We start from the raw sequence: 13,627 nt of genomic DNA, 5'->3' as shown, positions 1-13,627 counted from the left end.
AGCTCGTATTTTGTTAAGAATTTTACAATCTATATTCAAAGATATTGATCTGTAGTATTCTTTTTTTGGGGGGTTATTTCCTTTCATTGGTACCAATTCTTCTTTAATGTCTGGTAGAATTCTGCTGTGAATCCATCTGGTCCTGGACTTTTTTTTGTTGGTAATTCTTTAATTACCATTTTAATCTTGTTGCTTGCTATTGGTCTGTTCAGGGTATCTAATTCTTTCTGATTTAAGCTAGGAGGTTTGTATTTTTCCAAGAACTTATCCATCTCTTCTAGTTTTTCTAGTTTATGTGCATAAAGGTGTTCATTGCAGCCTTGAATGATCTTTTGTATTTCAGTGGTGTCAGTTTTAATATCTCCTGTTTTGATTCTTAGTGAGGTTATTTGGATTTTTCTCTCTTATTTTCTTGGTTAATCTTGCTAGTGGCCTATCAATTTTATTTATCTTTTCAAAGAACCAGCATTCCCCAGGATAAACCATATGGCAGGTGACAAAACAGGCTACAATACATTTAAAAGGATTAAAACACAGAGCATCTTTTTAACATACAACAGAATAAAATTAGAAATAATTTAAAAAAGAAAATTTAGAAAATTCATATGTATGCAGAATTAAGCAATACTTTACTAAATAAGCAATTGGTTCATGAAGAAATAACAATGAAAATTGGAAAATACTTTGAAATAAATTGAAATTAAAACAAAACAGACCAGAATTTTAGTGTTTTTATTGCTAACACTTGGAAGAAAACATAACAAAATTATTAAAAAGTAAAGTTCAAGTCAATAACTTAACCTTCCACCATTTATGAAACTAAGAAAAGTAAAGCAAGATAAACCTAAAGCCAGAAGAAATGAAATAAGCTTAGAGTGCAGATAAATAAAAGAGAAAATAGTAAACAATAGAGAAAATCAATAGAACCAAAAGTTGGTTCTTTGAAAGATCAACAAAAATGACAATCCTTTAGCTACATTAACCTAGAATAAAAAATGGAAGTTTCAAATTTTTAAAATGAGAATGAAAGAGGTAACATTGCTACTAACTTGCATTAATAAAAAAGTTTATAAGGGAACAAATATGAACAATCATATGGCAACAAAACAGATATCCTGATTGAAATAGATGGATACCTAGAAGCCAAAAACTAGAGAAAATGACACAAAAAGTAATAGAAAACCTGAATAGACTTATAACAAGTAAAGAAACCAAATCAGTAACAAAAAAAAGTCTCAAAAACAAAAGTGCAGCATAGGATGGCTTTATGAATAAATTCTACCAGATATTTAAATAATTAACATCATTTGTTAATAAATATCTCACTTAATTCTATGAGGCTAGTATTTTCCTGATACCAAAGCCAGGCAAATAAATAATTTTTCAAAAGACTTATATATATTATAAATAAAAATCTTAAGTAAAATACAAGCAAACCAAATCTGGCAGCATATTAAAATAATTATACACCATGACCAAATTGAGTTTGTCCCAGGGATGAAAGGTTGTCTAACATCTGGAAATTAATGTAATAAAACATGCCAACAGAACAATGAACTAAATGACATGATCTCAATAGATACAGAAAAGGCATTTGACAAAATCAACACACTTTATAATAAGAGAACACTTATCAAAATAGGAATATAAGGCACATCTTCAACCTGATAAACAGTATATGTGAAAAAGCCAAAAGATAACATCACATGTAATGGTGAAAGACTGAAAGCTTTCCCATTAAAACCAGGAACAAGGAAAAGATATCTCTTCTTGCCACTTGTATTCAATATTGTACTGGAGGTTCTAGACTGGCAATCAGGCAATAAATAAATGGTATTTAGATTAGAAATGAGGAAGTAAAACTATTTTTGTTTGTAGATGGTATGATCTCATATATAAAAAATCCTAATATACACAGATAGAAAAATATTAGCACTAATAAATGAATTTGTCAAGGTCATGGGAAACAAGGTCAATATATAAAAATTAATTGTAGTCTGGGCACTGTGGCTCACGCCTGTAATCCCAGCACTTTGGGAGGCCAAGGTCGGTGGATCACAAGGTCAAGAGATTGAGACCATCCTGGCCAACATGGCGAAACCCTGTCTCTACTAAAAATACAAAAATTAGCTGGGTGTGGTGGCGTGCGCCTATAGTCCCAGCTGAGGCAGGAGAATCGGGAGGAGGCAGGAGGCAGAGATTGCAGTGAGCTAAGATCACGCCATTGCACTCCAGCCTGACAACTGAGTGAAACTCTTGTCAAGGAAGGAAGGAAGGAAGGAAGGAAGGAAGGAAGGAAGGAAGGAAGGAGAAAGAAAGAAATTGTATTGCTGTACACTACCAATGAGCAGTATGAGAAAGAAAATTAAGAATGTTCAATTTACCATAGTATCAAAAATAATACTGGGGAGTAAAGTTAACAAGATAAGTATAAGACTTATTCACTAAAAATTACAAAATATCATTGAAAGTGATTAAAGACCAAAATGTATGAAAAGACATTCCGTATGTATGAATTAGAACACTTGATGTTAAGATAATAATACTCTGAATTAATCAACCTATTCCATACAAACCTTACCAAAACACAAGCCTTTTATTTTGAAGAAACTGGCAAGTTGATTCTAATATCATATGGAAATGCAGTGGAACAAGAATAGCCAAAACAATCTTCAAAAAGAATGACAAAACTTTGAAGACTCTACACTTCTTTAATTTCAAACTGTGGGACTGACACAAGCGCAGAGGCAGATCAATTGAATAGAATTGAGAGTCCAGAAATAAACCATCCATTTATGAGCAATTGATTTTCAACAAAGGTGCCAAAACAACTGAAGGGAGGATAAAATTCTTTTCAATAAATAGTGCAGGGAGAACTTGATATCCACTTCCAAAAAAATAAACATGGACTCTTGTCTCACATCATATCAGAAGTTAACTAAACTGCATCAAAGACCTCAGTGTAAAACTAAAACTATAGCTAAAACTATAGATCTCTCAGAAGAAAAATAGGTGTAAACCTTTGTTACCATGGATTAGGCAATAGTTGCCTAGATACAACAACAAAAGCAAAAACAACAGACAAAATAAATAAATTTCACTTCATCAAAACTAAAAGCTTTTATACTTAAGATAAACTCTATCAAGAAAGTGAAAATCCACACAATGGGAAATAATGCTTGCAAATCATATATCTGATAAGGGACTTGTGATCAGAATATACAAAGAGTTTTTACAACCGAATAACAGACAACGAACCCAATTAAAAAATGGAAAAAGGATTTAAAGAGATTTTTTTTTTAAAGAAGGTAAACACATGGTCAATATGAACGTAAAAAGACATTCAACATCATTCATCATAGGGAAATGCACATTAAAAACACAGCAATATACCTTTCACTTTTTTGGTAGCTTTAATTAAAAAGACAGATAATAACAAGTTTTTGTTGTTGTTGTTGTTGAAATTTAAGTTAAACGCTTTATTTCTTGTTTTTTTAATTTATTTTTTATTATTATTATACTTTAAGTTCTAGGGTACATGTGCATAACGTGCAGGTTTGTTACATATGTATACTTGTGCCATGTTGCTGTGCTGCACCCATCAACTCGTCAGCACCCATCAACTCGTCATTTACATCAGGTGTAACTCCCAATGCAATCCCTCCCCCATCCCCCCTCCCCCCTCCCCATGATAGGCCCCAGTGTGTGATGTTCCCCTTCCCGAGTCCAAGTGATCTCATTGTTCAGTTCCCACCTATGAGTGAGAACATGCGGTGTTTGGTTTTCTGTTTTTGCGATAGTTTGCTAAGAATGATGGTTTCCAGCTGCATCCATGTCCCTACAAAGGACACAAACTCATCCTTTTTGATGGCTTCATAGTATTCCATGGTGTATATGTGCCACATTTTCTTAATCCAGTCTGTCACTGATGGACATTTGGGTTGATTCCAAGTCTTTGCTATTGTGAATAGTGCCGCAATGAGCATACGTGTGCATGTGTCTTTATAGCAGCATGATTTATAATCCTTTGGGTATATACCCAGTAATGGGATGGCTGGGTCATACTGTTTTCCATAATGGTTGAACTAGTTTACGGAGAACTACAAACCACTGCTCAGTGAAATAAAAGAGGACACAAACAAATGGAAGAACATACCATGCTCATGGATAGGAAGAATCAATATTGTGAAAATGGCCATACTGCCCAAGGTTATTTATAGATTCAATGCCATCCCCATCAAGCTACCAATGAGTTTCTTCACAGAATTGGAAAAAACTGCTTTAAAGTTCATATGGAACCAAAAAAGAGCCCGCATCTCCAAGACAATCCTAAGTCAAAAGAACAAAGCTGGAGGCATCATGCTACCTGACTTCAAACTATACTACAAGGCTACAGTAACCAAAACAGCATGGTACTGGTGCCAAAACAGAGATATAGACCAATGGAACAGAACAGAGTCCTCAGAAATAATACCACACATCTACAGCCATCTGATCTTTGACAGACCTGAGAGAAACAAGAAATGGGGAAAGGATTCCCTATTTAATAAATGGTGCTGGGAAAATTGGCTAGCCATAAGTAGAAAGCTGAAACTGGATCCTTTCCTTACTCCTTATATGAAAATTAATTCAAGATGGATTAGAGACTTAAATGTTAGACCTAATACCATAAAAACTCTAGAGGAAAACCTAGGTAGTACCATTCAGGACATAGGCATGGGCAAAGACTTCATGTCTAAAACACCAAAAGCAACGGCAGCAAAAGCCAAAATTGACAAATGGGATCTAATTAAATTAAAGAGCTTCTACACAGCAAAAGAAACTATTTGTTACCTTTTTAAGGTTATAAGCTATATAACGTTGGGAAGCATATTTTTCTTATTCATCACCATATCTCTAGTTAGCATGGTGCCTAGCCTACAGAAGAGACTTCAGTTATGTTTAGCTTCTTATTTTTACTATGATTCCAAAGCTTAACAAAAGCCCCTTTGACAGCTAGACTGTCTTGTCTCCAATGTCAATTTGTTTTCTTCTTTTTCAAATCATGTGAAAACAGTGGAAGTAGTGAAAAGTGACCCGATCTTGAAAATATTTGGAAAGTAATGACTATATGATTGTCTGATAGATTGAATGCGTAATGTAGGTGATATAGAGTCAAAGATGATTTTAATATCTGAGTTAATGCAAGAATGAATTTTCCCTTTACTAAGAAAATAATGAGGTGGGCAGGTTTGGGTGAAAGGAAGGGAGATGAGTTCAATTTCAGATATGTTAAATTTGAAGTGTTTATAAATCCACTTAAATTAAAACAAACGTAGATAGTTGCATACCTGAGTATAGTACTGAAGGGAAGATCAGGCTGCTGAGGGACCACCAGAGACCAACATAAAATGTTTATCATTTTGAACCTCACTAACTGGATTAAGGAATGATTGATTCCACTTTTCATCCAGATGCTGCAGCGATGTGCATCCAGAGCCTCATCTACTCAGGTTTGCCTGGGTTGAAGTTCCATGGGATTAATTTAAACAAGATCTTTGTTTTCCATAAGCCCATTATCCTATCCCTGCTATACAGAGCAAGTCTTAAACATTGGTTGAATTTGTAGTAAATGTTTCTCCTTCACCTTACCTTCTGCTTTAAAAAACACTAATTTGAGTGGTTATGAAATGACTCTGCATAAAATGAAGCTGTGTGACTTTTTTAGAGGACAATGATGCCTTGACTTTTCTGTCCCTAAGGACTTTTCTGTCCCCATAGAATTCTATAAGGACATGGAATAATTGATCATTTGCGTGTGTCTCTCTTTTCTTTATTCCCTTTGTTTGTTGTTCAGAATTGGACACTGTATTCCTTGGACTATCTTGGCAGTTTATGGGCCTGAATCAATCAGTTAATTTGCAAGCATGGCTCAGGATTTATGTGTACAGCTATAAACGAACATAGTTATTTCTCCATTTTAAATCTAATAATCACTGTAGACAGTATACTATTAATTACTGCAGATTTTTATACTAGTTTTCACCTTAAATATGAACATTTTACAATCCTTTATTAAAACTCTGCTTTGAGATGTAGAGCTGTGGAACAACATAAAATGTAGAGGACATATTTTAATATAGCTATTTGAGCAGAGGAAAGTGGTTTTCTTGTAAATTTTAAATATCTTGCTTTCAAAGAGAGATGTTGATGCTGGAATAGAAGACAGCAAAGCGGCAGAATTGAAAATAATACAAAAATTACCTTTATTATTCAGAATTCCCCCCAAAAACAAAACCAACAGGATGTGAGTAGGTGTACACAAACATGCACATACATAGAGAGAGGAATTGACTCATGTGATTGTAGAGGCTGATAATTTCCAAGATCTGCAGTTGGCAAGCTGGAGACCCAGGATTGCCAATGTATAGTTCCAGTCTGAAAGCTCACAGGCTGAAGACCCAAGAGTCTGTTTCAGTTCGAGTCTGAAGACAAGAAAAGACTGATGTCCCAGCTTACCCCATCAGGCAGAGGAGTTCTGCTTTACTCACAGAAGGGTTAGCCTTTTTGTTCTATTCAGACCTTCAACTGATTGGACATGGGCTACCCAAATTAGGGAGGGCAACTTGCTTTACTCGGTCTACTAATTCAAATGTTGATCTCCTCTAACAGCACTCTCACAGACACACCCATAATAATGTTTGACCAAATACTTGGATGCCTTAATGCCCAGGCAAGTTGACACATAAAATTAGCCATCACATTGTCACATAAATATGACAGGGTGCTTATTTTTTCATACAAGAAACTGTTTTTCCTCAAAAAAATTAACAATGAAGTTAATTCTTATTCATGTATACCTTCTTTCCTCCCAAGAGAGTCACTTTTAACCATTAGAGTGTTGCAACATATCTTTGAAAATTATGGGAGTTTTCCATAACCAAACTGGAAGAGAAGATATCTTGAGTTCTTACTAAGTCTGATTCCCAGCTCCCTAACTCCTGAGTGATCTTAGGACAAGTCAATTAACCTTGTGAAATCTCAATTCCTCAAATACAAGAAGGACATTGGACCAAAGGGCTCCTATGGCTCTTCCATGGGAATGACTCTTTAACTGCTGATAGCTCCCTTCTCTATTACTCTGTCTGTTTGGACCCTCATAGGTGGAAGTGAACTCTCCAGCTTTTAGCCTAAGAACAAGTCCTTGTGGTGATCATGATGGTCAGTGGAGCAGAGGAGAAAAAGCAACACCATCTGCTACCTGAATTGTTTGCACTGACCATAGTAGGAAGAAAAATCGTTCTAAAGTACCTAACATATCCTAAATACACACTCTTTTGTTTTTTCTTTTCTTTGTTTTTTTTAAAACAGAGTCTTGATCTGTCACCCAGGCTGAAATGCAGTGGCATGATCTCGGCTCACTGTAACATCCACCTCCTGGTCAAGCAATTCTCGTGTCTCAGCCTCCCAAGTAGCTGGGACTACAGAAGCACACAACCACATCCTATTTTTTTTTTGGTATTTTTTGGGAGAGATGGGGTTTCATCATGTTGGCCAGGCTGGTCTGGAATTCTTGGCCTCAAGTGATTCGCCCTCCTCGGCCTCCCAAAGTGCTGGGATTACAGGCGTGAGCCACCGCACCCTGTCCTAAATAGGCATTCCTATATTCACATAATTACACAGAACTAAACCATGCTTCTTTATTTCTTTTTTGTTATTTTATTCAAATGTCTACTCAGAATTTGGTCAAGGTGAGGAGAAGGAAGTATGAAAAGTGGAGGATTCTTGTCAGTTCAACAGTGCTGCCCACAGGTGTGGCCCAAATCAGACTCACATATCTAATTCCTTGAATTTTCATTACACTAAAATATAGAGGGTGTTAATTGCTCTGAGCTAGTTTCACCATAAATAACTCTCTAATGATAACTTGTTTTCTTCCAAGACTGTGATAACCACAGTAATGTTCTATGGTACCAGTTATACAAAAGACTAGAAGTTTACTTTCTAGCACACCTTACAGATAAAAGTGGATGTTAAATTGACCTATTTTTTTTTTCACCAATCTCAAATTTTTATTATTGTTGGTTTGTGTGTTTTGTTTTATGGAGTTGTTTTTTGTTTGTTTTGTTTGTTTGGGATGCAAGCCTGTTTTCCTCAGATGGTTAAATCTCATATTTTTAAAGTCTCCTTGAGTTTGAACAGATTAATATATTTTATGGTTCATTTCACCCCTGATCATTTTACTCCCCAATAGAATCTAAATGCAAATGGACTGAGAAAACAGTATTAGAAGTAGCTGTTCACGTACTGGAGTAAAAATGTGGTAATTATCCCACTGTTGTGACTCCCCAAGACAGTCAAATAGGATCATTCAAATCCTAAAGGGAGTTTCAGGGGTCTCAATTACCCACTTTGGCTGTCTACATCAATCAAAATAACTACCCTCTTTTCTGATTCTCATTCATGCTGTAACATATAGCTACAATCACAGGTGAAAGATAAGGAATCACTTTTTGACAGTGAGGCTTGTTCAGTAACAAAGTATATAAACACTGAATCATTTCCATTTCTGATCATTGGAAACCCCATCCAGTCAGGGTTGGATTAGATGCATCTCTGACTGTGGGAAGGAGAGAAAGTTCCTCATCGAGAACTCTTTTAGTACTTTCATTTATTTCAGTATATTATTTCCTAAATATGTAGTGTTCTGTCTATATAGTGTCCAAAAAAAGCAATTATATTTTTCCTTTTTTATATCTTCCAGCCAAATTACCACTCTCTTGGGCCTATAACTTTATCATACTCCTGAACATATTTGACCAAGTGGTAATAAAACTTTGAAATACAAGGCAAAAGTTACTGCTTACTGAGCCACGGGTGGAAGAATTTACAGTAATACTACTCACTGGGTCTATCTTGGCTCATGTGTAATAGTGATGGATTTCTATCATGCAGAATTTAGAGATTTTTCAGTTTTCACAACATTGGGATTATTAATAGAGTAGTACATGAAACTGAACAATATAGGGGAAGGGGAAGGGAGTTTGTGAATTATTTTTTGTGACTTTTTACTTCTTTTGATATGCATGCACTTGTCACAACCTCTCCTTGCTTCAAATCAGTATGCATAACATGTAGTTAATTCTTTGGCCATCTCTGTGAAGAATTGTGTGTGACAGCAAGTGCTACTGATGACTGAGAATGTGATGACGATTGCTGCTGCCACTTCCACAACTACTCTACCTCCACCATCTTCACCACCACTACTGCAATATACTGTTAGGCTAATAATAAATCTGGAAAGTTTTACCCTGGGTTAATCCAACTCATACTTGACTAAAATGCCTTAGAAGCCAATATGCAGAATATTAACATAGAATTGCTGACTCAGGTTCTCAGAGTGGAGTTAATTGCCCCCCCTAAGCCCATGGGCCATGTCACCTTCCTGACTCTTAACAGGCTTGACTCTCCCAGCCAGAAATAGTTCCATCATGGAAGCTGTCTAAGTGCCAAGTAGATTTGCCATATATTGTTCTTCTTTCCGTATTTAATTTATAGACAGATAGTGAGCATTATTGGAATAAGACCCTCAGGCATTTGAGAATTTGTGAGGATGATTATGTCAGATTCCTATTTTTATTTTAAATGCATGGTCTTTAGAGAGAGACCGGGAAAAATCATTGCTGCCTGTACGACATGCCATTTCTAATTCAGCAAGAAAAGAGGCAAGGAAAAATTATTATACGTGACTTTTTTTTTTCTATGATTTACTTATCACAAGCTCTCTTTGCTTGATATCTGCATGCTAATAGGTGGTTGACTCGTCAAGCAACAGTGTTCAGAATTCTGTGTGACAATGTTGGCTTGCTTACATAAATGGTTTAGTAAAATTTCCATGCTTAAGATAGGCGTTTTTCTTTAAATAAATAGTTTCATGTAGAAAATAAAAACCCAAGGGGACCACTTGACATTAGTTCTGGCTCAACAAGACTCAGGTTAGTGAACTATTGTGAACAGCCAAGAATTTAGTGACATATCACTTCAGATATGATGGATGCTTAGCAATTACTGATCTTATATTGCTCTGACAGAGTTGGCGTTGAAAGTGGAAGCTGTTCAGAAAGATAAATGGATATGACAATTTATTAAAGATAGAAGGCATGATTAGTGTTGGATGTAGATGCACCCCTTAAAAAGGAGGTAGGAGTTGAAATACAAGAAAAACAAAATTACACACACACACACACACACACACACACACACACACTCACTCATATCTCTTGGGGGGTAATAAAGACATTCATGAAACTTAAATGTCACACAATTTTTAGACAGTCATGGTGTCTCCACCTCTCTGACTAGGATCTTCCTTGTGCCCTCCTTCTGGTCATTAGCACTCCTCATGGGAGTCCATATTGCACAGCGCCTCAAGCCTGTTTGAAGGATCTTTTGGGTCTGTTCTAACACTTCTGATTTCATTGTTGCCCTTGACATGAACATTTTCATGTAAAGTCTGGTCAAGTTGTTTGTGCTGTTTCCCTTTCATGAATGAAAATGAAGTACTAGGACTAAATGTGCTATGGAAAGAGAGCAATCCCCTAAATATGCATATATGCTTTGTTTATTGGATAAACTGATTGAAGAGACACACAATGCCACTGCTAATGATATATATATACACACACACACACTCACATATATATATACATACACACACACACACACACACATATATATATATGCAAAATTAATTCATAAATCTTTAAAAAATTTTTTTGGCCGGTCATGGTGTCTCATGCCTGTAATCCCAAGACTTTGGGATGCTGAGGTGGGAGGACCAGTTGAGGCCAGGAGTTCGAGACCAGCCAGGGCAACACAGCAACACTTTGTCTGTACAAAAATAAAAATTTAAAAAATTAGTCAGGTGTGGTGGTGTGTGCCTGTAACTCCTAGCTACTCAGGAGGCTGAGGCAGGAGGATCTCATGGGCCAAGGAGTTTGAGTTTGCTGAGTTACATTTGTGTCACTGCACTCCAGCCTGGGCAATAGAGCAAGACCATGTCTCCAAAACAAAAAACTCTGATAGACAAGTAAAATTTTACAAACACCTGTAAACCTATGAATTAACCAGAAAAGTCATTAAATGTTGCTTCTAAGTAATAATCTGCCTTCATGATTTCTTGGTATTTTGATATGTGTAAATGTTCTATTAGAGAATCTAAATTCATTTCTGTTGTATATACATAAATATACATATATTATATATGGTATACAAATTACTGCCCTTCCCATGTAATGCATTTTAAAAAAACACTTAAAAATGTTTTATTAGGTTGCTACTATAAGTTCTTTAGAAATATCATTCACACATATGGGAATGACTCCTGTTGTCACCTACATTCAGTGAACACAATGCACACTCACGGATAATGAAAAATCACAATTCTATCACTATCTGAATGGGTAGATTTTAGGAAAGTCTTTATCTGTCCTTGAAATCAACATCTCCATACACCTAAAAAATTTAAAGCATTACCATATTTTAAGGTTATCACAATCTTTTATAAATTTTTCTTAAGTTTTTATAAATCCTCTTGGATTTTCTTCTAACTTTCTGGCTGTTCCTAAGGTTTGGTTTGTTTTTTGCTTTTATATCCTTCTTCTTTTTCCATACATTGAATGGTGACATTCCTCAAAATTCTACCAGAGGCCTGTTTCTCATGTTATTCTGTGTTCCTTCCCAAGGAAATGTTGCTTATGCCCATGACTTTAATCATCACATTTAATCAAATGACTCACAGCCCAGGCTTCTTTCCTGAACTACAAAACTGTGAAACTCACTGCATACTTAACATCTCCACTGAAAGAACTCAAAAGCAGTACCACAAATTCAACATGTCCAAAGCCAAACCCACAATCTTTTCCTACCCCCAACTCTGCCTTGTCCACTTCCATTATTCTTTGTCTTAGTGAATGGCACAACTATTCAACCAGTTGCTCAGCCTGGAAAAAAAAGAAGCACCTTTGGTATTTTCATCTCCTTCCTGTCACCCTTTCATATTTAATGATCACCAAATGCTATTGCTCTTTATTCTAAACATTATGCAATTTATTTACCTCCTTTCCATTTCTACTGCCACTAATCTCATGCATGCTATATTGAATGGCATCTTTCATGTTCTCCTTATCTAACAAAGCCAGTAATGGCAATACTAAAACAAATTTACAAGAAAACATCCCACAACCCTATCAAAAGGTGGGCGAAGGATATGAACAGACACTTCTCAAAAGAAGACACTTATGCAGCTAACAAACATATGAAAAAAAGCTCATCATCACTGGTCATAGAGAAATGCAAATAAAAACCACAATAATATACCATCTCATGCCAGTTAGAATGACAATCATTAAAGTGTCAGGAAACAACAGATGCTGAAGAGGAGGTGGAGAAATAGGAAAACTTTTACATTGTTGGTGGGAGTGTACATTAGTTCAACCATTGTGGAAGACAGTGTGGAGATTCCTCAAGGATCCAGAACCAGAAATGCCATTTGACCCAGCAATCTCATTACTGGGTATATACCCAAAGGATTATAAATTATTCTACTATAAAGACACATGCACTCATATGTTTATTGCAGTACTATTCACAATAGCAAAGACTTGGAGGCAACCCAAATGTCCATCAATGATAGACTGGATAAAGAAAATATGGCATATATAAACAATGGAATACTATGCAGCCATAAAAAAGGATGAGTTAATGTCCTTTGCGGGGACATGGATGAAGCTGGAAACCATCATTCTCAGCAAACTAACACAGGAACAGAAAACCAAATACCGCATATTCTCACTCATAAGTAGGAGTTGAACAATGAGAATACATGGGCACAGTGAGGGGAACATCACACACCAGGGCCTGTTGGGGGTGGGGAGTAAGGAGAGGGATAGCATTAGGAGAAATACTTAATGTAAATGACAGGTTGATGGGTGCAGCAACCCACCATGGCACATGTATGCCTATGTAACAAACCTGCACATTCTGCACATGTATCCCAGAACTTAAAGTATAATTTAAAAAAAGAAAAAAAAATAAAAATTATGATATTAAGTAATAATTATTATACCAACTTATAATACTATATTAATATATCAGATTATATTTATAGATTATTTTATACTATATTCATTTATGTAATATTAATACACTTTTTGTGCTTACTTTGTAACAGGTACCGTAATAAACACATTCACTTGACTACCTAATTTCTCCTAAGCACCCAACAATAAAGGTGTTATCATTACATCACTTTATATATGAAGACATTTAGGTTTAGAGAAGTTAACGAAGTCACTTAGCTATAGTACCTCACATCTCTGATTATGTCACAACCTCTAACACAAACACATACTCATTACCTTCCACTCCTCACTCTACCACATAAAACACATTTAATGCTTATTGTGGTTCCTAAGATAAAATGGAAAATCCTGGTCACCTCTTCCTCTGTGGTCTTGATGAGCCAGCCATACCACTGGTTTTCAGTTCCTTAAATGCTCCATGGTTCCTTGCAACATAGGAACTTGCACATCCTGTCCCTTCCGTTTGGCATACAGTCTCCCTTCCCTGAACTCTCCCTACCAGTACA

At 35.9% G+C, this 13,627-nt stretch overlaps 1 protein-coding gene and 1 long non-coding RNA gene across 14 annotated transcripts in view; one reads left to right on the top strand and one right to left on the bottom strand.

Annotated features, from left to right (window-relative positions):
* LOC105471108 (transmembrane protein 232) overlaps positions 1–13,627 on the bottom strand; it is a 306,948-nt gene that overhangs the window by 75,625 nt on the left and 217,696 nt on the right. The window contains exon 15 of one of the 12 annotated variants that reach the window (XM_071098625.1): positions 4,678–10,869. The exons of the other annotated variants lie outside the window; for them this stretch is intronic. Coding sequence (XP_070954726.1) covers positions 10,773–10,869 — 97 coding nt within the window. The 3' untranslated portion in view covers positions 4,678–10,772. Of the gene's footprint in view, positions 1–4,677; positions 10,870–13,627 lie in introns of those variants that run through there. 12 annotated transcript variants of the gene reach the window in all.
* LOC105471111 (uncharacterized) overlaps positions 1–13,627 on the top strand; it is a 326,529-nt gene that overhangs the window by 301,479 nt on the left and 11,423 nt on the right. The window lies entirely within an intron of this gene.

This window comes from Macaca nemestrina, chromosome 6 (assembly GCF_043159975.1).
Source record: "Macaca nemestrina isolate mMacNem1 chromosome 6, mMacNem.hap1, whole genome shotgun sequence".
Taxonomy (NCBI): domain Eukaryota; kingdom Metazoa; phylum Chordata; class Mammalia; order Primates; family Cercopithecidae; genus Macaca; species Macaca nemestrina.
Note: the sequence above shows the minus strand (reverse complement) of the source record. Positions and strands in the feature narration are given on the sequence as shown.